Source organism: Cupressus sempervirens, chromosome 11, assembly GCF_028749045.1.
Source record: "Cupressus sempervirens isolate cs-2001-9-10 chromosome 11, ASM2874904v1, whole genome shotgun sequence".
Lineage (NCBI taxonomy): Eukaryota > Viridiplantae > Streptophyta > Pinopsida > Cupressales > Cupressaceae > Cupressus > Cupressus sempervirens.
Window position 1 is genome coordinate 263414344 of NC_143128.1, and position 25989 is coordinate 263440332.

The 25989-nt window shown below is 31.0% G+C and overlaps 1 protein-coding gene across 1 annotated transcript in view; it reads left to right on the top strand.

Annotated features, from left to right (window-relative positions):
• Positions 1–17604: 17604 nt before the first annotated feature.
• The window catches only part of LOC149529143 (DEAD-box ATP-dependent RNA helicase 15-like), a 51768-nt gene continuing 43383 nt past the window's right edge, over positions 17605–25989 (top strand). The window contains exons 1-3 of the mRNA XM_089811047.1: positions 17605–17724; positions 17956–18079; positions 21249–21349. Of these exons, the coding sequence (XP_089667173.1) occupies positions 17964–18079; positions 21249–21349 (217 nt within the window). The 5' untranslated portion in view covers positions 17605–17724; positions 17956–17963. The remainder of the gene's footprint in view (positions 17725–17955; positions 18080–21248; positions 21350–25989) is intronic.

Consider the following 25989-nt stretch of genomic DNA (forward strand, 5'->3'; position numbering starts at 1 on the left):
ACACAAACTTATATATGACAAAATTCTAGATACATGTCATGTACATAAGTACATTTATATAATAAAAATTAACCAAAATTATGAAAAATTTATACATGCACATGATCCAGGTATATATATAGTTCATACATACCAACTCTGATCAATCCTAAAATATGGTTATAATCACTAGAAATCAATGGAATATCATCATAGTTTTCATCCTTAAACTCATTTGTATTAATAACATCTAGTGGCAACAAAGTTCATTCACCCACATATCCACGTTCTTGATTAATGCAACCATCATAGTCTTCATCAATACAATCAGGACAAAAACATGAGTATTCTCTTGTGTATAATGAGCACACATTACTATTTGTACTCATAATTGAATGCAAAGATCGTGTCTTCTCTACCCTCTTGCATGCATGCATTGATCTTCTATCAACACCTAAATGTACACAAGGTCCATAATTTAGTTAGAGATCACCTAAGGTAACATATTAAATATAAATTTAAGATTCAATTTAAAAATATGAACAAATTAATTTATATATACCCGATACCTCCCAAAACACTCTAAATGGTATGACTCGATCCGCTTGTGATGATGTGTTATCTATATTTGTTGGCACCGAAAAATGTGTTTTGCACCACTCAACCACATCATGAGCATTATTAATGTGATATCCTTTATAGTCCATTTGATACTTTCTTAAAGCATGTTTGATACAAGCTCCTGCACCATCACACTCACCCTTTCCATGTCCACTCTCAAAAAAACTCCAAATGGGTATATTAAGGTATCGATGATATCTACATAATGCATAAAATGGTCTAGCTAATTTAAATTATGCTACACATCCATCTGACCATACAAAATGTTTTGCTATTTTTCTATTTTTGTTTTTCAAATATTCAAAAAATGTCTTAAAACAATGTTCCACAAAATGTGTGTCATGTTCTTTGTCATCACTAATGTAAAAGTGATACTCCTTTTTAATGACTTGTCTTGATCTGTACTTTCCACACCATCCAGATCAATTTATGCATGTCGATCAGACACTTGAACCATAATAGTAACCTGCTCTATATAGTAGTATTCTACTTGAAGTTGTTTTTGAGATACGAAAGAGTAATTCTCTACAAAGTCAACAACATATAGAATTGTTCTGAGTGGGAAAGTTTCTCTTAGTGTTTGAAATTGTTCTGCTTGCCACTTAGCAAAAAATGCATGGCGTATATATGGTTGAATCAATTTATGAAAATTTGACATAAACTCTCCAGCCGATATCTCATCCTCTACATATTCTAACCTTGTTGATTCTTTCACAACTTTTGTTTCTGACTTTATGTACTTATATCTCTTACATTTTACCATCCTTGTCGTATTAGTATCTTCTTCTCTCAAAGGAAATTTAGTCAAGTTACCACATGTTTCACAAGTTCCTCTTATGCAATCTATTTCACCTATTGCACAATCATTTGGTTTGTCACATAAGATTGATGTTATGAATTGACTTGATCATTTAGGAAAAGTATTTTGAGAAGTTCCACCACTTTCTTCTATCATCTTTCGAAACCCTTCACAGTACAGATCAAATTCAACATGATATCGATAACAACATGTTTCAAAAGATTTATTTATCTTCCCAAAGTAGGGCTTCAATCTTTCAAACATTGTTTGTCCAATCTTTATGTTAGGGTTTAAATTAAAAAATGAGAGATAAATTCATGTTGAGTGACATCCAACCAATGTTTTGCGTGTTGAATATATTCCTTAGGCCCAATCCTCTGCTTGATGATATCTCTTCTATTTGGTGAAGGATGAGTACTATCAATCCAAAATTGAATAACTAAGTTCTTAACTATTTCCCCAATCCTGTCAGATTGAGGAGCTCTACACATTAGTGCCCAATTGCCTTCTAATGTACTATCATTCAAATTGTTTCTCCTTTTTAGATAATGTAGTACTGTCTTCCGACTATACCTAAAATGAGATGATAATGAAGAGATCTGTCTATTTTGGGATGTTTTCTTATTTAAAATAGATGTCAATATCACTCTTCGTGCAATGGATTTATTTGCAGATCTAGTTTTTTTCCCAATGGAATGTAACCCTTCCTTAACACTTTCAACAATACCTTTTTCTAGTTTATAAGTCCTCCTCTTTTTTATACTTGTATCTATACCCAATAGTCTCAGTGGCTCTTTTAATTCATCTTTAAGAAGTGAAATTGATAATAGTTGAGTTTTCTCCACTGTTGATAGATTCTCAAATTGTGCAATTATGTCTTTAGACTTTTTATTTAATTTCCTCTTCATAGTATGTGTCGGTTGATTAGCATATTCTCTCAATTTTTCCACATCCATTTCAATTAAATGATCTATGTTTCTATGATTAATTTTTCTCTTCAATCTTTGAGCTAGATTAACATTCTCATTTGTTGTTTGATCTCGGGCTGCACAAGAAAAAATGAAACAAAGTCTTAAGATACAATCTCTTTAGGGGACATATATGTATACATATATACATGTTTAACTTGAGTGAAATATTATGTACTTGATTAAATTATCTAACCTTCAGATGGTCCTTCTTCAATATCCATTGCTTCATCTTCAATTTCCTCATGTCCAACATTTTCATCATCTACTAGAGTTACACATGCACAATATTAAAAAAAAAATCAAGTAAGTTTATAAGGGGAAATATCGCTCACTAAATTTAAAAATAAAAAATATAAAGTTTGATAGAGACCTAGAAATCTAGAGAGATCTATATTATATACTTGCAAGAGATGCACATGTACCTGTTTGAACTTGGGATGAACCTCCTCCAATGTCGATAGGTTGTCCTGGTTGACTATGTCCTAAATAAATTCATTTATTTAAATTTAATCATAATCTAATAAACCTTAATGGACTATAAATTATTAACATAATTAAATAAACAAGGTAATTCCCACGCTAAATAAATTCATAATTTAAATTTACTCATAATGTAATGTTTACCCTAAGGACTAAATATGGACATAATTGAATAAACCCTAATGGCCTAAATATGAACATAATTTCAAATAAACTCTTAATATTAAGTTAATAGTAATGCTAATTTAAGATAAATATCATATTCCTAATTGGATTTAAACCCTAATCCTAACTAAATAAACTAATTAAATACATTGGAAAAAAGATTGTGCATGTGTACCTGATCTAAGATAGTATCTTGCTAGCATTTTTCGATGATTTTCATCTTCTTGTTCCTTAGTTCTTCTTTGTGCATATTTACTTGCTCTTTAATCTTTATTGCCCATGTCGTAAATTCTTCTTCCAAAATTTGAAAATAGGTTGAAGTTTGTCAAATATTTCTTTCTTCCCAATTCAAAAGCCAATAACTTGATTTCACATTCGGCGCCGGACACAACATCTCAATCAAAGACAAACCTAGTATTTAATGATAAGAAATATACTATCACCTTGCATATATGATACAACTACAAATTTCAAAAGGACCCTATTGCACAAGACAATTTTAGAAAAGCACCAAGACTTACAATTCAATAAATCAGTTTGATAAATGACTTACTTCAAGAAGGAAGACACTAGAATTTTGGATTAAAAAATTGCCAGATAAAATGTCAAGGCAAGGGATTGTGGCAAGCTCTTTACTTTACAAACTGTGATCAACCATTGAACTATACACCCACAACATTATAGTGCATACCTATTCTGATTTTTGGAAACAATTTTCTCAACTATTGCTAACAGAGATTGTTGTTTTGTTAGTATAACCAAAAATGAAAGAAAAAGTGAATATATTTTTTTCACAGTAAAACCTACAAATATTTAGTTGCTAAAAAAGACTCAATGTCACCTTTTGACACCTAAAAAATAAAACATTGGTGGAAAGGGGGAACTGACAGACCCCATGTGAGAGGATATACATTATACAAGAAGAAGAAAGATATTGAAGAAGTATGAAATAAGAAAATATGCATAATTTGATCTAAGTTTAAAAGAAATTATAATACAGCTGCAATAAGGCAAAAACTAAATAGTCCAAAGTTCTAAAGAAAAAGTAATAATCTAGAATCTTTGATAGTTTTCATTTTTATATCTAACTTAAGTATGTCTGAGAGCATACAAAATTCCTATGTTAACTAGAGTTTGAGGGATGAAGCTAGCAGGGGATGGTAGGACAGGTTTCCGGTATGGCAATTTATTTTAGCTAGTTTATAGTAAATAAAGCTTTTACCCTATCTAGCTAAGAGTCTAAGAGTACATATGTTCAATATTACAAGATTTTGAGATCGTAATTTATTAAGAGATGAATAAGAAATGTAGGGAGGACAAAGAGATTTGGGGCAGGAAACAAGCTCTAGAGAACATAGGTTTGTGCTAGGAAACACCACCTAGCACAAATCTTTGTTGTAAAACTAAATTGCCATGAAGCATCTTTACATTTATCAAAACCAAAAGCTAGAATAACATTAAAAGGGAGCAAAAATAGAAATTAGATAAACATACACAAATGTTAAACATAGGTCAAAGTAATGTGGAAGTGAAGTAAGCTTGGGACAAAGAAGAGGAGAATGTCATGTCTTAAATTAGTTGTGAAAGAAGCAGTAGAAACATGAAACATATTGCCTACATGGAAAGAAGTACCAAATCGGCTAGCTAAAAGGGTACAATTCATCATTGATCATCTTACAATTGTGATTCTTTAGGGTGATTCTTTACAGAATTGAATTAAAGTGGATTTAATCCTAAAATTTGATTTGTGCCAATTGAATACCCATAACCCTGACCCAAAATTAAAATTCTATTTGGTCATTATATTGACGAGTCACAAATCAGACAAGAAACTAAGATACAAATGGGGATATCTCCTGAAATAGACTAGGGATCTAACCAAATACCACTGGAATTTCTGATTCATCCATTTTATATGATTGATACTATCGAGAGCATTGAATTTTTATGCTAGTTTCACATCCAATGAAGCCATTTGTTTGTTTGCATAGAAAGAAGTGCAACAATGGCAATGGGCATGGGTTTGATCAACAATTGAGGATTCATAATTTCTAGCTAGTAGTCACATGAAGTAATTATATTAAGTTAAATAGAATGTGAAACAACACAAAAACATGGATTGATTGCAGAACGAGAGAATATGGATCTGATCAAGTCCTACTCAAACCATTAGTCCCAATTCAGTCCTTAAAGTTCAAAATTAGGCTTGTTTGGTTTTTTGTAGAGGTCAATATTCAATAAGTTCTTATCTACCACTCACGGTTTAGAATCTCATCAAGTCACTCTTCACTATGTCATTCTATATAATGAATTAAATCAGTAGCATTTATAATTTCCATTCGCAATTTGAAATCCAATTGCAGGATTTTCCCCTTAGAACAAAGAAAGTGAAATGCACTTGGGCCTGATCCGAAGACTTATGGCTTAAAAATGTCTACTTGCAGTCATAGTTCATGTTTCACTGAGTCACAACACAATATTACTTCAAATATCCCATATTATCTTATAAATTTCATAAGCCTTAAAGTTTATGGTCATCCTTTTTGTCAAATACCTATTATGTACACTATCCCATTTTTTTTTTTTATAGATAATATTTTAACAATTTTTATTTTATTTCTTGTTTTAACAATAATATAATTGATTGAGAATTTTTTTTAAAATACATAAAAATTAAGCATGATTGATCTTGTTCGCAAATCACATGCAATTTAAAGTAAACTGAATTGCATTTTACACACATGTGATCTTACAAATAATATTTTAAAAAATTGGGAAATCAATTGAGCAAAGTTAACACTAAGTAAATCATTCATATTTTTAAATAATTTATTTATTATTAACTAGGACTTAATAAATTTAAGATCTTTTAACTAGTGTACGAGAGGTGGAGTAGAATTTCATTTGTTTCCTTCAATCTGAAGGGAATTGTACCAAATTTTTTTTTTGGCGGCATGAAAGATACGAGAAGATAACATAAGACTGTGATTTATGGTTTTCAATAGACTCTAGGCAGTGATCGATACAACCTACATTATTATGATTTGAATGATATATTTTTAGTTAATATTCATCTTCTTTTTAATTAATGAAAAAATAAATCTAAATGATATATATATATATATATATATATATATATATATATATATATATATATATATATATATATATATATATATATATATATATATATATATATATATATATATATATATATATATATATATATATTCATTGTTTCGTTGTAGTGAAATGAAGTCCTATAGATAAAAAAGAATCAAAAGACTTTTAAAGCCAATCAACAAAGAATTTGAAGAGCACCTGTTTGGTTTATTCCAATCTACTTATCATTATATGCTTGACACACTTTACCTCAACGATAATGGTTTACTGATTATCTAAGTGAAATTAAATATAAATGATTTTATTGATGGGTATTACAGTCGTATACATGGATGCCTAAAAAGAAAATCATAGAATAGATTACAGGAAAGAAAAAACTCAATAATAGATTATAAGTAGGAGAAAACTCAATAATATTTAATAACATTCATACATATTAGAGGAAAACTCACCAGAGTAATGATTGCAGATGGAGTTGAAGCATTAAAACCATAGTGATTGAAAATGGGAAATAAAGAAATTTGAAAGCCCAAACCACAGCGATCGAGAATGGGCAAATGAAAAACTTTGAAACCCCAAACCGCAACATCCATTTTTAAACATGGGAAGGAAAAAAAAAAGGCTCGAGATGGAAAATGAAACAACAAGCCAAGTCTACAAATGAGGGAAAAAAATAGAAATATTTCTTCTTTTGATTTCCAGTTCTTCTTTTGATTTCTGACCGGCAAAGTTGACAATTTCCAGGCAGAAATAAACAAAAATCGAGAGCAAAGCTCCCACATAAAAGCCTATCAGCTTTAAATATTTTTAAATTATTTTTTGCATAATTTTTAATTTAATAACAAATGTTTCTAGTAAAAAATCTCAAAAAAATTAAGTATATATAACAATATATAAAAAATTGTTTCTATTGTGGTATATATAACAATGAAGATTGCTAGCATAAATTTAATAGTTATTTATTTATTTATTTCATTTTTAATTTTTTAATTAAGACTATTTATGTTAAATATTTCTACAAAGCTGTGTCATTTCCCTCAGAATTAAAAGTCTCAAACAATTACATAATTAATTAGATGATAAGTTGTATGTGACATATAAATATTTATCTTTTTAGAATAATTTTGATTTCGTTTAAGTTTAATTTTTTAATACAGTGAAAACAAAATTTATAAAACATATTTTATATGGTTATCAAGTTTATAAAAGTTTTCCACCTTATTCAAATATTATTCGCATCTTGTTTAACATAGCCAGCTCTCTTTATTTCTCAAAATTTCTAGGGGCTAAAACCATTGTCTATAGTCCTAAAAGGTCTAGACTATGAACTAATAAAAATATAAAATAAATAAAAAAGTTTCTTATTTCATTTTTCTTAAAAAGACTTTAAATTTTTATTGTGAAGATATGTTTTTAATATAAAATATTTTTAATTAACAAAGATTTCTAATTTATGAAAAAAATGGTATAAATTTATAGAAAACTATTTTTTTTAGTTTTTTTAATATTTTAAATAATCTTTTCAATCATATTGATAAAAATAAATAAAAATGTTTTCAATCATCAAATCATAAGAAAGTGAAATAGATTCTATCATTAAAAAAAACTTAAATTTTAGTAATTTATTTTAAAAATAAATAAATAAATTTATTATAAATCTATTTTTAAAAACATATATCTATTAAAAATCTTTCAAAAATATGAAGTTTTTTTGGGTTAAATTTTCTAATTCTATAGATTTTGCCTCTATTATTTTAAATTTTTTTGGCAAAACATTATATTTATATTAATAATAATTGGTTCAAAAAAGCTCCCGGAGAAAATAACCGAAAAAGAAAAACTCTGGTCATTGTCTGATACAAAAAAGGGATGCAAAAGAAGAAATGCTACATCAAGAGAGAGTATTTATCAACACTAATGAATCTTGTCCTAGAGATTCCCAAATCGAGAATATAGCAATTAAAAAGAGCCCAAAACTTATATGCACACAACTCATTGATTGGTGCTAGAGACAAGACCCAGAGCCCAGCCAAAAACTATCATAGATATTACCATCACTAATCTACATCCAAAACTTCAATTAAGACCATGATATTAGAAAGCCATCAGATGCAAGTGTAATCCAAGACCCTGACCTGCATATAATATCTCAAAAGAACAAGTGAGATCCATAAAAGAAAACACATGCGAAATCATAGAGAAGTCATGATTTACTATCAAATAAAATATGAGGAGGACTCAACCTTATTCTAAACATATTATTTTCTCATAATATTAACCAAGTTGGGGAGATCAAGGAGGTTAAGTGGGGAAAGTAAAGAGTTAATATAAACCCTGTCAGTACCCAAATTAGCTAGACAATCAGCTAAAAGATTGCCTTCTCTATAAATATGCATGATGTAACATTCAGAGATTGAATCAAGAAGAGACCATACTTGATGTAATATATACTATATGGACCAATTGCATACATAACGTTTAATACACACATTAATAATAATGGATGAATCCTCTTCAACATGTAACTTAGATATAGAAAGTGATTTTGCAAGTTCCAAACCAAAAAGCAAGGCCAAGGCCTCAACTTTGTTATTAGTACACTAAGGGAGAGAAGATGATTTTGCTACAATCACATGACCTTTAAAGTCTCTAATGCTATGCCATAGCCAGAGTTGCCTAGATTTCCTCTAGAGGTTCCATCAAAATTGAGTTTGAAATAACCCTCACTTGGAGGAATCCACTTGGAATGTGCTCAAATAAGAGGAATCTTGGATGGACATAATGGAGCAGGAAGATGAGGAAAAAGTAAACCCTTCCATCGCCGAATAACATAGCCATCCCAAGGAGAAAAACATGTTTACCCTTATATTTATTCACTGAAGCATTAACAAGCTCAACAATTGATCGCTCTAATCCTTCCAAAAATTGAGGTATTGGTGATGACACTGTCGAAAAATTCTCTTGTTTCTTTCCCACTGAATTGCCCATACCACAGATGCAGGGATGCACTTCCAAAGACAAGAAAACATTGATTTAAAGTATAAGATTGGCCATGCTTGGAATAAATCCCATAGAGAATTAGGTAATGGCATATGGAAATTAAGCTTATCAAGAACAAAATGCCAACAGTCTTGGGCAAAAGGGCAGTTTAAGAGGAGGTGATTTGTTGTTTCTATAACTTGCAGACAAAGCACACAGTTAAAGGGATAAAAAATGTTCAATTTGTGAAGACGATCGCTAGTTAAAATTTGGTTCTTAAGTGCAAGCCATGCAAAGCATCTTGCTTTTGGCAAAACTAAGCTATGCCAAGAGAATTCAAAAGCATGATATGTGGTTTGATTATATTGGTTGTGTTGGAGAGCCAAGTATACTAGTTTAATAGAGTATTTACCTTCTTTAGCTAGAACCCAAAAGAGGCAATCTAGATGATTAGACATAAAGACATTCCTTTCAGCTAAAACTTGTTTGAAAGAAGCAACCTGATTGTGGGATATAGGAAGAGATGAGGGGTCTTGCCAAATGACCAGCCCTATGAACCTATGAATAGCTAAGACATAAGTAGAAAAGGATGTCCCCCAAGCTTGAATCACCATGTTTGGAAAATCCTATAGAGAATCAATAGTGGCAAGCGGGGGGGAACCCATTTCATGAATCAAACCAAAAATTGGCACTATCCCCGTTGTGCACTTGCCATGATATGAATAAAGTAATAATTTCTCGAGAAGCCATCATGAAATCCCAAATGACAAACCCCTTTGGAGGGTCTAGCATAGTAAGAACTCTGAAAGGTTCCAAGTTATAAATATTAAAATATACAAAACATTAAGTTATATTAAAGATCTTTCAAAATCTGAAGTTTTCTTTTTATTAGATTTTCAATATTTATAAAATTTGTTTCTATTATTGAAATATTAAAATATATAAACATTAAATTATTAAAGTGATACAAACTTTTAAAATGTTAAAAGTGGGCATTGTAATTGTAAACTCAAAACTTTCAAAACATGTTCCAAAATATTTTCATAATCTTCTATTTTATAAATTCTATAATATTTTTTCTATATTCAAAATTATTTTCCAACCCAAATTTGGAAAAAGGTTAATTAGAAATATCTTAATAATATATAGTTAGGTTTGAATCTATTGCATTTACTCCATTAAAGTCAACCCATATATTTTTAGGTATTTATGTAGCAATTGTACTAATTAGATTGGTCATTTAATAGATTTCAATTGACTAAGGAAAAATTGTGAAATAATATATACAATAAAGTAAGGAAGATACAATCACTTAGGCATGAAGACTTAATAAAATATACAACTTATTAGATATCACATTTGACATCAATAGACCTACATGTCTAAAATATATAACTTATTGGATGCCAAAGATGTAATGAGGGCCCCACTTTAAATTTTGAGTAGCATTTGGAGCCTAAAAGACATAGACATTGTATATTTCACCAATAGGTACGTATAATATCAAAAATAGTGACCCTTAAAATCTTTATTATGCTCCGATAAGAAAACACAAAATATTCATATTTCATAAATTTGAAGACAAAATATCAATCCTATAAAAATACACAAAATATTAACATTAAAAAAAATGATTCAAAGATTCCATAAACAAACTCACAAAGATCAAAACTAGAGACTTACCTCGAGTTTTTGCATGAATTGTTTGTTTTTGTCAACAATGTTGATCAAGGAAATGGATAGAGAAACCTTACCCACTGCACAAACAATTTTAAATAAACATAAAGAAAATATATCTGCACAAACAATTTTAAATTAACACGAAGAAAATATATTGGATAAACCCTTCCTGCAACAAACTCCACCATTTTATTTTGAATAAAAGAGTTTGATTTTATACACAAATATTAAACAAAATCCTTTAAATGAGTAGAAAATAGAACATAGAGATTGAATTAGTAATAATAATAAAAAATAATTATAAAAGAAAATCTCTTAGTTGAGTAGAAAATAGAAATTGACAAATTGAGTATAAAATAGAAATTGACAAAAAGAAAAAATTTTATCGGAAAATATAAAAATCGGCAAGGGCTCACAATTTTATGGCAAAAAAATGTAAAAATTGGGAGCAAAGCTCTCACATATAAGCCTATCGGCTTAATTATTCCCTTCATTTCATTAAATTTTGGGTTGTTTATCAATTATAATATTTTTTCTTAATACATGTTCACATTTTCTCATCATGAAGAGGAAATGGAGATTTTTTGTTCTTTACAAATACAACATTTGTTTTATGAATCTCCATGCATTTCTTTGGTATATTTTATTAGGATGACCCAAAAAAATATAATAGAATACCAATTTAGTTATTGGTGAATGGATTCTACTATGTACAAAGACCTCCTTTTACATTGTAGAGTGTCAATTTTATACAATTCCTTTTTTATTATCTAAATATTCATTTAAACTTTGTAGTGCCTGCCCCTAGATCGCATTTATGTTATCATTATCAAATTCTTTTAGGTTGACTTTATGCTTCGATTAGCTTTAGAGATACTAGAATTGTAATATTATGATATTATTTTATGACTTTGATTACAAATGTATTAGTTATTATTGCTTAGTTGATTTCATTCATGTGTTGTTAATGATATTTTAATGATCCTAGTTAGTAAATGTGATTTCTTTTATAAAAATGTTAATAGGATGTCTTTAATGATGATTATGTTGTATTGATAGAGATGCATTATTATATGTACGCATTTGATCTTAGATTTGTGATTTTATACTTACCCCATACTTGCACGTGTATGGTGCGCGTGTTTATTTTATCTTTCTGTCTGACGTGTTTAATGTGGTTAAGGGAGGGAGTCGTAGTCACCTGCTAGTCGGGATCTACACGATGAACCACTCCCCGCCATTGTCTGTTTAGTTTAGATATATTATATACATGTACATGCTCGTCTTTTATGCAGGATGCAGGTACCGGGCATCAACTTCCCTGAATTGCCAGGATGAGCGTGCCCTATTACAAATACTCAAATGGTGAGAATGGGAAGATAATGATCAGGTCCAATCCTAGCCATAAGCCTATAATACTTGTCCTGCAAGGAGGACTTGTAATAGACTGTCTACCCTTTTTAAAACCGTGAGTATTTTGTGCGTATGTTGTTTTGTGAGTCTTTGATGAATTTCTATTAATTAAGTCTAATTAATAGATTAAATTAATGATTTAATTTAATGAAAAATTATTATGACATTTTAATATTTAATTATATTTAATTAATTGATAAATTAATTAAATATAAAGAATTGAATTAAAGATAAAAGTTTTAAGATTAAATTTAGAACGTGATAATATTTATTTAATTTAATAATAATATATTTAGAGTTCATTTTTAAATAAATGCTAAATATTATTGTTATTTAAGTTAATAAATATTTATCAAATTAAACGTTAAAAAATATATTAAAAGGAGAAAGATATTAATTTATGGAAAAGATTTAAGTTCGCATGAATGAGTTTTAAATATAAAAGATTAATTTAAAAGATAAAATATATGAACTTGATTAAGATATTTTATTATAGTGCGCTTGAGATTAAAGTTATAAATTTATTAAAGTAAAGTAAAGTGGAAAGTTAAATAAAGTAATTTAACAATTCACTTAAAGTGCATGAAGGAATAATAAAAGAATATTTTAATTTAAAAAGAAAATTAATTGTGCATAAATGAATTAATTAAATAAGAGAGAATTAAATATTGGAGAGAAAAGTTAAAGTTTAAATTTAGAACATGATTATATTTATTTAATTTAATAATAATATATTTAGAGTGCATTTTTAAATAAATGCTAAATATTATTGTTATTTAAGTTAATAAATAAAGATTATAGTTCGCATGATTTATGCATGAGTTGAAAATAAAAGGAATTAATTGAAAAGATTAATCATGTGAAATTAATAAAGATATTTAATCGCATTAAGTGCGCATGAGATTTATAAGTTATAAATTGATTAAAATAGAAGTTGAGTGGAAATTAAATAAAGAGATTTAATAATCCATTTAACGTGCATGAAAATATGAAAGATAAGATAAATAAAGGTGGATTTTAGAGTTAACGAAATGGATCAGGAGACCTCTCGGGTAAACGCACAATGACTGCCCCGATTGTAGGAAGAGAACTCCTTATCAAAATTTGAGGGTTCATTTTTCAAGGGGGAGTTTTTTCAGACACGAGTTTGAAGGTATATAGGTTTTGGAGAGCAACTTGGAGGGGGGGAGAAAGAAGAGAAATTTTAGGTAGCTTGAAGGATTTTCGCTGGTAGCAAGAATTCTCATCTCGCTGTCAAAGGTTAGCATCAGATCTAGGAATTGTTCATAGCTTGAAGGATATTGTTGTAGTAGAAATCTTCGTTCCAGCTGTTAGAGTTTTAGCATCAGTACGAGGTAGGGTTTTGAAATCCTGTGAATGCAATTTTAATTGGAAATATCTGTCTGCTTCGTGATTGTTGGGTGATTGAAATTACGTTTGTCATCTTGATTGTGTTCCCGATCTGACTGATTGATAATTAGTCTCCTGAAATTCTATTTATCATTTCAATTATTTTCAAGATCTGATTGGTTTAAATTAGTTTCTCATTGTTTATACAGAAGAATCATTGAGGAAATTAATTAAATCATGTAGGGTTTGAAGGAAAAGAATATTTAAAATTAGAAATTCAAATGATTTGTTGTGTCTTCTCTACCAAACTATATTTGCTGATGATATTTAAAAATAAAAGAAAATTTGATTAGTTGCTCGAATTTTCTCTATCAGATTAAAATTGAAAATAATTTTTAAAAAAAATTAAAAAAATAAAATAAAATAAAATAATAATAAATAAATATATATATATATAAAGAAAGTTTGTTTTATAAATTTTATATGTTTATAAAATTTATTAAAATAAAATTATTGAGAAAAAAGTCTTTTGTTAAAATTAATAAATGAATTTTTTTTTAATTAAAAATAAAAAATATATATAAAATGAAATTGGGAAGTGGGGGCCACGACCTCCCCCAACTTCCCCTTGGCGTACAAACCGTCGGCAGACCTGCTAACGCAGGTACTGCGCAGGCGAGCTACCGCAGGCCCTGCGTCAGCAGGCCTGCCGCGATAGAGCCTTTATTAAGGCTTCGGCTTGCAATAGAAGCAAGCATTTATTTTAATATATGTGATTGTTAAAATTAAAAATTTTCATTTAAATTTTTTATTAAGTTTTAAAAAATTAAATTAAATTAATAATTTTAATCATTTATAATTTATTTTATTAATTATTAATAGTTTTATATTATTACTTATTAAATCTATTATTAAAATAATAATTATATAAATTATTAATAATTGAAATATGGTTAAGTAAAATTAATAATTGACTTAATTAGATTTGGATTTAATTAAGAATTATTAATAGATGAATAATAAGGATTAATGTATATTGTAGTAATTTAATTAATTTAATTGGATTAAGCAATATTGGAAGTTATGGATTTAAATGCTGAACTTATTATTAATTAATGATATTGAGTTTTAATTAAATTGCAATTAAATTTATTTAAAAATCAATAATTATTATTTTAGTGTTTTAAATCAGATAGTTATCCTTATATCATTTGGATTATGGATTTAAAGTCGTATGAGGGTAATTAAGTAATCATTCAAATATAGTAATGGGTTAATTATGAAGGTTAACTGGAAAACTTACTTACTTAAAAACATGTATTAAACTGGAGATTTAAACCTTAATTCAAACAAATATAGGGGTGTATTGTACGAGTAATGTTGAGAATCGTATACACTTGAACATACATTGAACACCAAACTGAAACTTTACTTTTGACTTAATTGGGTATTCTCAAACCAAACCCAGACTGTGAAACTGTGTTGTTTTGCTTGTATGGCTTATGCTTGTGGATTCTCGAGTTGTATAGATGTTGACCAGTCTAGGATGTACACCAGAGGTTTGTGAGATTTCTATTATACCATTTATGTGACTGGATGTCATGATATGTCTTGTGATTCAATTTGAAAATTATATTTATGAGGTTTACTTTATGAAGCATTTATGTGTGCTTGGGTGGGAGAACCATCTTATTATCAGGTTGCCTGTTAAGGAACCGAGTTTGATCTTTAGGGTTGTTGTGGTATGGGACACAACTGTGGTTTTATGTGCTTAGGAGAGGTTGTCTAGGTACGTGATTTGGGAGTGGCTTGCATAGGGGTCTGGGACCCAAAGTGGTCAGTACCAGGGTAACCTAATGCAAGTTATGTAATAAGTGATAACCTAGTAATTAAAACTTTTTGGGGGGGGGGAACACACTAAAAAGATAAGTTAGAGATTTTTGATCTAACCATGCCTTTAGTGCTTGTATAGACTAAGGATGGAATGAGATGAGTGCCTTGTCTTCTTGAGAGGGCTTTCTAGTTTCCATATGTGTGATGTTGAGGGTCCAGGGTTCAAAGTAACCAGTCTAGGGTAACTCAACGCTTGAGGGTCCGGGGTCTATTAAGAGATCAGTCTAGAGTAACTCAAGCAGCCATGTGATAACACTCCCTAGTATGTAGCCTGAGTCTCCTCTGTAGATCTTTGTGGACTTTGTGTATCTCTGGTGGTGTACTTATTGTTGGTGGTGTATCTATTGTCGGATGTGTTTATTGTGGTTATTACTTTCATTGAGGATGATTGATGATTCATGGATGATGTACTTTTGATGTGTGGCTTTTGACTTGAGGTGATTATCTTTTGTTGACTTTATCTTATGACCTTGGTATTTGGTTTATACTTGGTTCATGTATGATGTTTGATTATGTGGTGTCGGTATTGGAGTGAGTGTTCTTACTTTTGGATTATTTTATCTTCTTGAGTAGTATGGGTTACCTTTGAGGTAGTTTTGGCTATTAGGGGTACCTTGCCGAGGAATGTTTTATGTTTGATTAGCCGTATGTGGATCGTTCATTATCTTCCCTGCACGGTGGGAGTGGAAGCCTGACTAGGTAACCACGCGGTCGGGAGGTAGTGCCTTCTTACCATTTGGGTTCCCCTCACATTGCCAGCTGTTGGATGTTCGTTGCAGAAGATGTACCTTTATCATTCTTATTTCTTATCTTAGAGACTTCTTTTCAGATGATGTATATACGTTATCATGTATCATGATGTATTGTATCTTTTCTCACATACCCTGCGACATGTGCAGTGGATGTTATTGATTGGATGTACTTTCATTGTATTGTTTATACTTATGCATTTGCTTATGCGATTATGTATCTGTTATTTCTTTATGATCTTGAGACATTGTACTTGGAACTTAAACTAATTAATTTAAAAAATATATATATTAAATGTGACTCAACGTAAAGGAATCCTTGAGGAATTGAAACTGTATCTGTAATTGCAAATGTGTATTTGATATGTATGTTCTTATTGCTTCCGCATTAATATTATCTTGATGTTGTTTAAACTTTAAAAAAAAAAAAAATTTAGTAAACATTGTAACATGTTAGGTTTAATTCTCTTGGGTTCCCGAGCGGAGCGTTACAAACTTTCAAATTTAAAAACCTACTGGCTTAGTCATGGCACCTCCTTTGAGTGCAAGTACTAATATATTACCATCGACATAACTATTACATCTTTTTGTGATAAAATGCTATTATCCTTCTCACATAACACAAGGTCCCATAAGGAAGGCTTGGACTCTATTTTTTTAGGGAATAAAGGTCCCATGAGAATTTTTTTGGGGGCTAGAGGATTATTTAGAATCCTTTCCTCCAAAATAAGAGCCCCTATTTTTTAGCCATCTTAAAAAGAGGCGGGGATGGAAATAGCCCCACATGACAAGTGCTCATTCTTTCCCACTAAAAAACAAAGTTTTTACTTTTTAAAATATTTTAAAATTTTAAAATCTTTTGAACTTCCACAAATTTAATAGTTGAATTTCTAAACCAGGATACATAGAACCACTCATCTTTAAGGGCTCGTTTGGCAACGAAAATACAAGTGGAATAGGCATATGTATATTCTTAAAATTTTGAATTCTCTGTTTGGATGCACCAAATTGGAATTGGAATAGGAATAAAATTGGAATACTTATTTCAGTTTTGGCCCAAAAATGAGGATTTTTTATTCCATCTAAATAGGTGGAATAAGAATACGCATTCCTATTCCAATTTTTTTAATTTTAGAAAACATAAATTTTTGAGTCCGTCAAAAAGAATACGTAACCCAATTTTCTATTCGAAAATGGATATTCATATTCCCATTTTTATATTCCCGCAGCCAAACAGCCCTAAACATAACTAAAAACTGTCAACCCGACACCTCCATTGAACCCCACCCTAAAGAACATATACTTTCCCTTCCAAAACTAAAGCCCCACTCCATGGGACCATAGCCTTACTCCTGTCATACCAAATAAATATCTCGTTGGTTCTCAAAATATCTTTTTCCCTACATTGGAAAACGCAATTACGAAAACGTTGCAGACGCCCTCGGATCTCCAACTAGAGACACCAGCTTTCGCATTCTTTTCATCTTTTTGTTCATTGCTCTGAAGTACAGGTTTTTTAGAGGTAATGTAAATCTGAACCAACCTGTGCCCTCCTTTTTGTTCAATTATTTTCATCCACCGATCTGCAAAAAAGGTCTGGTTTTCCCATCCGCTAGGTTCTCCAAGGGAGTTTTTAGGGTTAGTTTTACTTTTCGTTTTTCCTGCACGAAATAAGATGGAGTCGTTTTTGGCTAGGTCTTAGAGTTATCGATAATGGTTTGGGGTTTTTAATGTAAGAGTTCTATGTTTGCAGCATTTAAGATGGTAGACATGAAGGAGAACGACACTTACCAGGAGGAGCTTCTTGATTACGAAGAGGATGAAGAAACCGCCCCCGATCTCGTCGCTACTAAGGCTACCGCTGAGACCGTTAAAAAGTAAGCAGAGCTTAGTTTTGTGATTTAAAGGCTACTAGAGTTTTTATTTTTTGATCAGTAGGGCTACTAGAGTTTTTGAATCAGTACGAAAAATTAACCCCATAGGAAACCACAGTACGTCTTAGAAAGGCTTTAGGATTAGGTGGGTAAGTGCCAGTATTGGTTCTGTATTCAAATTGTAGGAAATTATCAAATGCTGTGGATATCTCACAATACGAGTATTAAGGTATTTGGTCCGAATTCTCATACAGTTGTGAAAAATATTTAGAAATAATAATTTTCGTGTGTCATTTGTAGTTAGTAAATAAGATACATATCTAGAAGTTTGCCGTATTTCCCACTAATTTTCATTCCTGTGTAATTTTTTTATCTGATAAACATTATTAAATAATCTTTATAAATCTTCTTAGTCAAAATGATCTTACGTTACTTAAAATAATCTTGAATGATTTTAATTCATAAATAAGTGTTCAAATTTTTTAGAATATTTCAAGATGATCGATATATGTTGGAGCCAAACTCAGTATTAAATAAGTTTCTGAGATACAATTTTGGAAACAATGCATGATTTTGTTGGTGTCAAAGTCATAAGAATCAACAAGATATCGGTTTCTGCAGTGTAGGGGCTGTTTCAAATACAACACGATGGGCTCTCGTGAAAGCGGCTTGATAGTTTTGCCTTAAATGAATTTGATGGTTTCCACTAATTTATTAAACGAAGAGGGTGACAATTTAAAGTGCTTCTTTTATTGTCGAATCTTTCGTCTTGTTGAAGTCTCACTCCTTGATACCATGGAGCTGGATCATATCTTAAGATGCTCTTTAGATATACCAATCTACGAAAATCATTCTTTTTTTCAATAAACCTTCATATTGGTTGGTAAGCCGGACAAGTTCAGTGTAGTCTAGGTCAGCCAGAATAGGAGCTAGGAAGTTCTCGACAAATTCATAATAGTTTATCGGGGTGCATGCAGATATTGGTACTACTCTTTTAGGGGCGAAGGACTCATCTGTGATGTCCATGTAAAGAAATACCTAAAGGAATTGGGCGTTGTGATACGTCAATAAGTGCACAAGAATATTTGTTTCAAGTTGAATAAAACCTATTGATAATCCTAGAAGGATCAAACTTTTAATCTTCACCTTATTGTGTGTGTCAACTATAAATCTTTCTTTTCTAAGATATACACCGCTTTATCTCCATTTGTGAGCTATCTATGTCTTATTTTCTCTTTAACCTTTTCCTTATATCCACCAAAGTGTTCCAGAATGTTGGGAAAGATGTCTTACCCACCTTGCATAAAAAATAGTTTTGATAATGGAAAAATATATATTTATTTTTGATTCTTTCTAGAATATGAATACGATATGGTTTAGGTGTTCTTGGGTACATTTTTATGTTGTATGAGACATTAGGATAAATATTTAACATGGGTGTTACGGTTAGTACCAAATATTTAATGTTGGGGTTATGGTTTAGTGAGCACATAGTTTTGAGGTACGTGGTTTATATAATATTACTTAGTGGATTTATGTAAGCTTGTTGTTTTAGTTTTTGAGGTTGGCTAGTTGTAATTTTGGTCAGTTGGCAATGGTTGGATTAAGCATCTCTTGTAGGTTGTATATGTGAGCAGAGGAAGCATAGATAGGGATTGTGTAGCTATTGGTTCTCATTTGCTTGCTCTTATGAAAGGTTATCTAGGGTGCTTGATGCTTCACAGGCCTTGTTTGGAGACTCTCCAGGTGTATTGCAATATTTTCCTAGAGATAATACGTTGAGTTGTGTGGATGTTATTGGGGATTTGGGTATTTCCCACAATTTTTTTCTCAGTGTTCATTTGGTATTACTATTACCTTATGGTATTTTTATTATTCTTTTGTGTTGTGAGCTTGGAATATTTATTTCACACCTCTATTTCTCTCATTCAGATTGTGTAGAAATTGTAGATTTTGCTACAATTTAGTTTAAAAATTTGGGTGTTCTTTTATCTGATATAAGTTGTGCTTCCACCTTCAAGGGGTCATAGTAATTGTTGAGGACAAATCAATATAAGCAGAGATAATTTTTCGCATATGCAGAGTTCTAATTGAAAAATTCATATGTTATTGGGTTATCGTGGAAGAATTCTGAGTATGAATAGTGGGGGGGAGGGGGGTGATAACAAGAAGTGTAGAGAGAAGATTTTTGGTAAGAGGATTTTAACTAGCCAATGCTGGGAGTTTAGAGGATAATGATAGGGTTTATAGGAAGGGCCTTGGTTTATGAAGGATGCGGGAATATATCTACAGCCATATATATACCAAAATCTGATCAAATCAAGGAAATGATTACAAATCAGTTATTTAGGTTCAGTAATTTGGATTTCCATTATACTTGTTGAATGATCTGAAATGAGAATGTTCTAAATATTACTGGAGATCTTGTTAGCATAATCGATGTCAGTAAGAAACAAGCCAGACATGATTTGTGTGAAAATCAATCTCTTCAAACCTTTTTCAACAACAATTAAACTTCTTACACACTTCAGAGTTTAGCAATTGGAATGAGATTATGAAGATGTGCCTCTAAGGTGCTTATGAGTTAAGGCATTTGGAAAGGGGTTGCCAAAAAATGATGCTAATCCAACACTTCTCATGAAATAATGTTATGTATATGTCCATAATTGTTGTCACGAGGATTTTTTTTTTTAAACGATGGCACAAATGATGTTGCTATTGAAAAAGCCAATTTGTGGGGGATGGGGGAACATGAGGGCTATGCAATAGGGTTGTGATTTCTTGATTTTTTCCTGGAATCCTTGGTAGGATTTTTAATTATTGGCATTCATATGCTGGTCAATGCCTTGTTAAGGTAACTTTAAGTAATGGTTATTCAGATTCACTCAAGTTTGTGGTTTCATGTTCTATGTCTCTCAATCAAGATGTGACATCTTAATGATTTTTTTTTTAAGTACTCAAAAATCAGTTTAGAATCTTTTGCTTGACACTCATTGGTTGATGAGGATAATTAAAAATTTGATATTTCTGAGACTGACAATTATGCTTATGTTTTTGGTGGAAGCTATCTAGTGTGCTGTTTGCTTCCTTTCTGTTTGAAAGTGAATGACTTTGCATATTCACCATATTTTATTAGAAAACATCAAACTAATTAAGGGGCTTATACTTGCAGAGGTTATGTTGGCATCCACAGTTCAGGATTTAGAGATTTTTTGTTAAAACCAGAACTTCTTCGAGCTATTGTTGATTCTGGATTTGAGCATCCTTCAGAAGGTATGTGAGAAGTGTTTTTGAATTTTGCACTTAGCATTTCTTTTGTTTGGGTTTTTTGATTCTAACCCTTTCATTAAGCAGAAAGAACAAATATAGGGAGATTGAGGTAGGAAGCGTAAAAGGACCACATTTTATTTGTTTAGCATTTTTCGTTCCCTATATACATTTTGTGAAACAAGATGCATAGGCTACAGCTAACCTACCTCTACAACAATCCCTGAAAAGTAACTTGATTTTGTTTTCTGTATCTTAGTAATATTGATTACGATCCAGAGGAATTATTATGTTTAGTAATCTTTCAGGTTTGATTTATCTGATTTCTTTGCTTAACAATAAAGTATCTTTTGATTTGGTAAAAGAAAACCGGAGAGCCCAATTTGACCAGTGTAATATTTTTTTAAATAAATGAATTTTATGGAATGAGATACCTAAGCTAGAAGCAGTATATTTTTTTGTTAGATAATGGGCCAAAGCCATTATTATTAATCATTTTTTGACTACTATTATTTATTTAGATTAATTATAATTATGTGTTAAGCTCAAGTAGATTTGAACCCAAAACCTCTTGGATGAGAGGCTCACGATTTACTGTTGCGTTGTAGGCTCTTACCTTAAGGTAGAAACAGTATTACACTAGTTCAATTGATCCAATCAAAAAGCATATTTACTGTCCAATATTGTTTCTAACTTGGAAGTTTAATTTTTGGTAATTTTGAGGGCACTGGTTAATTTATTTGCGTTATGATACAATTACACTTTTCTGAAAATTTAAACAGAATTTGTTTTTGAGAAAACATTTTTTACCAGAGCTATGAACCTATGGGGCCACATATGGGAGACCTCATACCAATCATGAACACTTGGCAAGTTATACTGCACACCATGCCATTACCAGTGAAAATTTTAAACAGAATTTTTCTTTGTGTTTGAGTTGGTTGACTGTATGCGTATGGGGATCAGTTGATTGATTTTTATGCTGTAGAAAAGATATGTGGTTAATATTTTTTATAACTATTGTGATAGTTTATGTGTTGTACTTTAGAATGAGATAGATTAAGAATATGATTACGTCCAGTAGCATAGCCCTGGCCACATAACTGTCTTGTAAACAGAAAGGTATATACAATAATTAAGAACCTCTGCTTTAGAAAAATGTCAGGAAGCCTAGGCGGGAAGTGCATTGCTTCATTTCTTTGACATCCACATTATCACATACATCATTCTATCATTTAGCTTTAGATTACAATATATTTTTCCCCTTGTTTTATTCCCTTCAAGAAAACTTTGAACATTTCTTTGAACCAGAGGCATCACTGCAGCTGCATCGTGACACAACTGTTCATCTTTCCCATCATCATTTGTAATTCCTTTTGGATGCCTTTTTAAATGCATTTTATTTTTTCTTCCCAGTTCAACAATTATATTGACTAGTGCATTTTATTTTTGGATTTTCCCCACCGTCGAAGATTTCCTTTCTTTCAATATCTCTCTTTCCTCATTCCTTGGCAAGTCTCACTGTTAAGAGCAGGCTAGAATGATTAATCATCTAATGGCTTCAGCTGTCTGTATGAGCTGAATTTCCATTGAAGAAATGATAATCATTGTCTTTTTAAAAAGAGTATTCAATTTCCGTAAATCTACATTTTTTGTAGGCTTTTTTTTCACAGATAAAGAGAAGCAGCCCTACTATTTTGGTTAGAACTGTTTGTGAGAAACTGCAGTCATTGGTTTTTTTATATATTCTTGGTTCTAGGTATACTTCAAAATTTTGAAGAACAGATTTGTCTATATAGGTTGAGGATGATGAAACGTGCAAGGTGCTTGCACCTTTGTTCAAGGTTTACTGAACTGTTTTTATTTTCTTTTTAGCTTATGATTCAACTTTGTGTTTAAGAATTTCTAAGTGCAATTTAATAGTACCTTTGCACGTGTTGTTTGGGAGTTTATTGGCTGACTTGATTTTAATTTTTATATCTTGCAAAAATACTTTCAAAAATATTTTGCTTCTTCAAAATGGTAGAATTTGAGGCTGGGAAGAAAATATTGTCCATATTTAAGAAGGAAGCCACTCAGGTTATGGTTAGACATGTAATATTCTTTTGAATTCATGCTTCCTGATTTTATTGAGCTGGTCTGAATGTGAAAGATTTATTACAAAGTAATTGGTAAATATTTGCTTGATATTAACAAAGACCAAGAGGTCAATATATTCAAAAGAATGAATGATGTTTTCTTAGGAAACAATCGTAAAGAATAGAAACATTCTATTCTAGATACATGAAACTAAATATTAGAAACATTTTAATAGTTATAGTAGATCACAATAGATAACCATTAAATAATAAATAATAATAATAGAAACTATCTATTATCCTAATACCCTCATTTAATGGTTAATCTATCCACTACACCAAGTTGTCCTCTGAATTTGGCAAATTTGTTTGGACCAAGAGGTTGGTGAGAATGTCTACAGTCTGATCCGTTGTAGGAACATACTACAAGTCTATTGTCCTGTCTTCAACCAACTATCGTATATAGTGACACTGAACATCCACATGCTTGGTTCGTTCTTGAAAGATTGGTTTCCATGCTAATTCGACAATGCTTTTAACACCTTCGTTATCAACAAACAAAGCGGTTGGTCTTGTCGGCGATATCTGCAGATCCTTTGTAACGCCTCGCCAAGGGATCCAAAAGAATTAACCTAAAGTTTTACTAAGTTTGCTAAACACATTTTTTTTTTTTTTAAGTAAGAAAGTATAACATACACATCAAACACATAGTAGCGGAAGCAATTACATGTAATCATCAACAAACATACATAACAGGTTACATTCCTTAAGGATTCCAAGACGTTAAGTCACATTTAAATTAAATTAATTCTAAGTCTATCAACTACCATATCCACATGAAAGAATAATAAGAAAGTCCAATGTCCATATAATATACATTTGTTCCGAATGCCACTTGGCAAATTAATTCAGAATGCTCATTCATTCACTGTACAAGTCACAGGGTATGAAAGGCTTAAAAGAATATACATATGTAGAAATAAAGATACATTATCCTCAAATCCATGATACAAAGTACAGTAAAATAAATGAAATCATTCACCATATATGATACATCCATACATCCATAATGATAAAACATCCATCATAAAACCTAACCATCCAACATATAATATAACCATCTATCATAATGATCCATCAACAGAATGAAAGTAAATGCCAACCAAGAAAGCTCCAGCCACGGTGACCACGGACGGATCTCAATGGTAAGAGTAAAATGCACTACCACCCGACCGCGTGGAACCTAAGTGGTCCACTCCCACCGCGCTGAGGAGATAGTCTCAAGTCCTAAACAGGATAACAAAACACAAAACACAAGACACTCTCTAAGTCTGGGAAATCCTAAAAGTATACTAACTCAAAGGTTCCAACATAGATAGACATCTAGACCCAGAGGCACACAAAGACACGTAGGAAATCTATTATGCAAGCGGGAAAGTGTCATCACATGAATCATATTGGAAGTTACCCGAGCAATCCCTTAGGAATCTCGGGTTCCCAGTAATCTTGTGGCCATTAGTATCCTCTCGTATTGACGAGGCATACTATGGAATGCAAGGTCGTAACCAAGCGTTCTCTCTACCCCATCCTATTCTGTACTAGCACTCAAGGCATGAGAGAGAACATACAATTATCTTATTAGGTTCATTTAAGTCAGTATTTAGGTGAGATGTTTTCACTTATTAAAACAAACAACTTACAATGAGTCATCCCCAGAGCCACTTCAGGTCTCCTGTCCCTCATTGCAAGCCACTTCCCAACACTACACATAGATAACCTACCCTAGGCTCATGAAATTACAAAACACAAAATCACCTCAGTCCTATACAAGCGACTGGAAAGCATCAAAAGATAAGCCACAATAGTCATATCAGTTCTCCACGAGAAACTGGAAAGCATCAAGGTAAATCAAAGTATCCATTGGTTCTCAACGAGCAATCGGAAGTAATCCAACAATACTGATCAATGACTCATAATGATTATTTAGGTATCTCATAGCATACATCCCGTTATTTCACAAAGACACTGAAAACATAGTAACCAACAAAACAAACATACTCCTCATAAGCATACCATCACATACATAGTTGAGCAATAATGATCAAGATCGAGTCAACAAGATACCACACTCACAAAACCCCCAAGCCTCTGGTAGACGTCCTATAACTTGGTCAACAATCTAGACAACCCAAAAAATCCCAAACATAAATAGCATAATGAAAACAAGATACAAGCACATGTTTTCAGTTTTAAGTTAAATGTGGGGTTTCAGCTTTCCATTTTAGAGTTTGTTAACAAGTGATGGAATATTTTCATCGTTTTCCTTATAGTAAATTCAAGTATTAGCTTAAGTATAAAACAAATATTGACCCCATGATTAGTTTCCTAAATTTACTAAGGTAAATATTATTATATTGACTTCTAAGTTGCTGATGATAAGATTTCCGTTGATTCTCATTGATTTAGACTTAAATTAAATGCTCACCTAATTTAAAACAATTAATTAATATCATTGATTAATAATATAGTTGACATTATAAATCTTATAAACAAAATATTATTAAATAA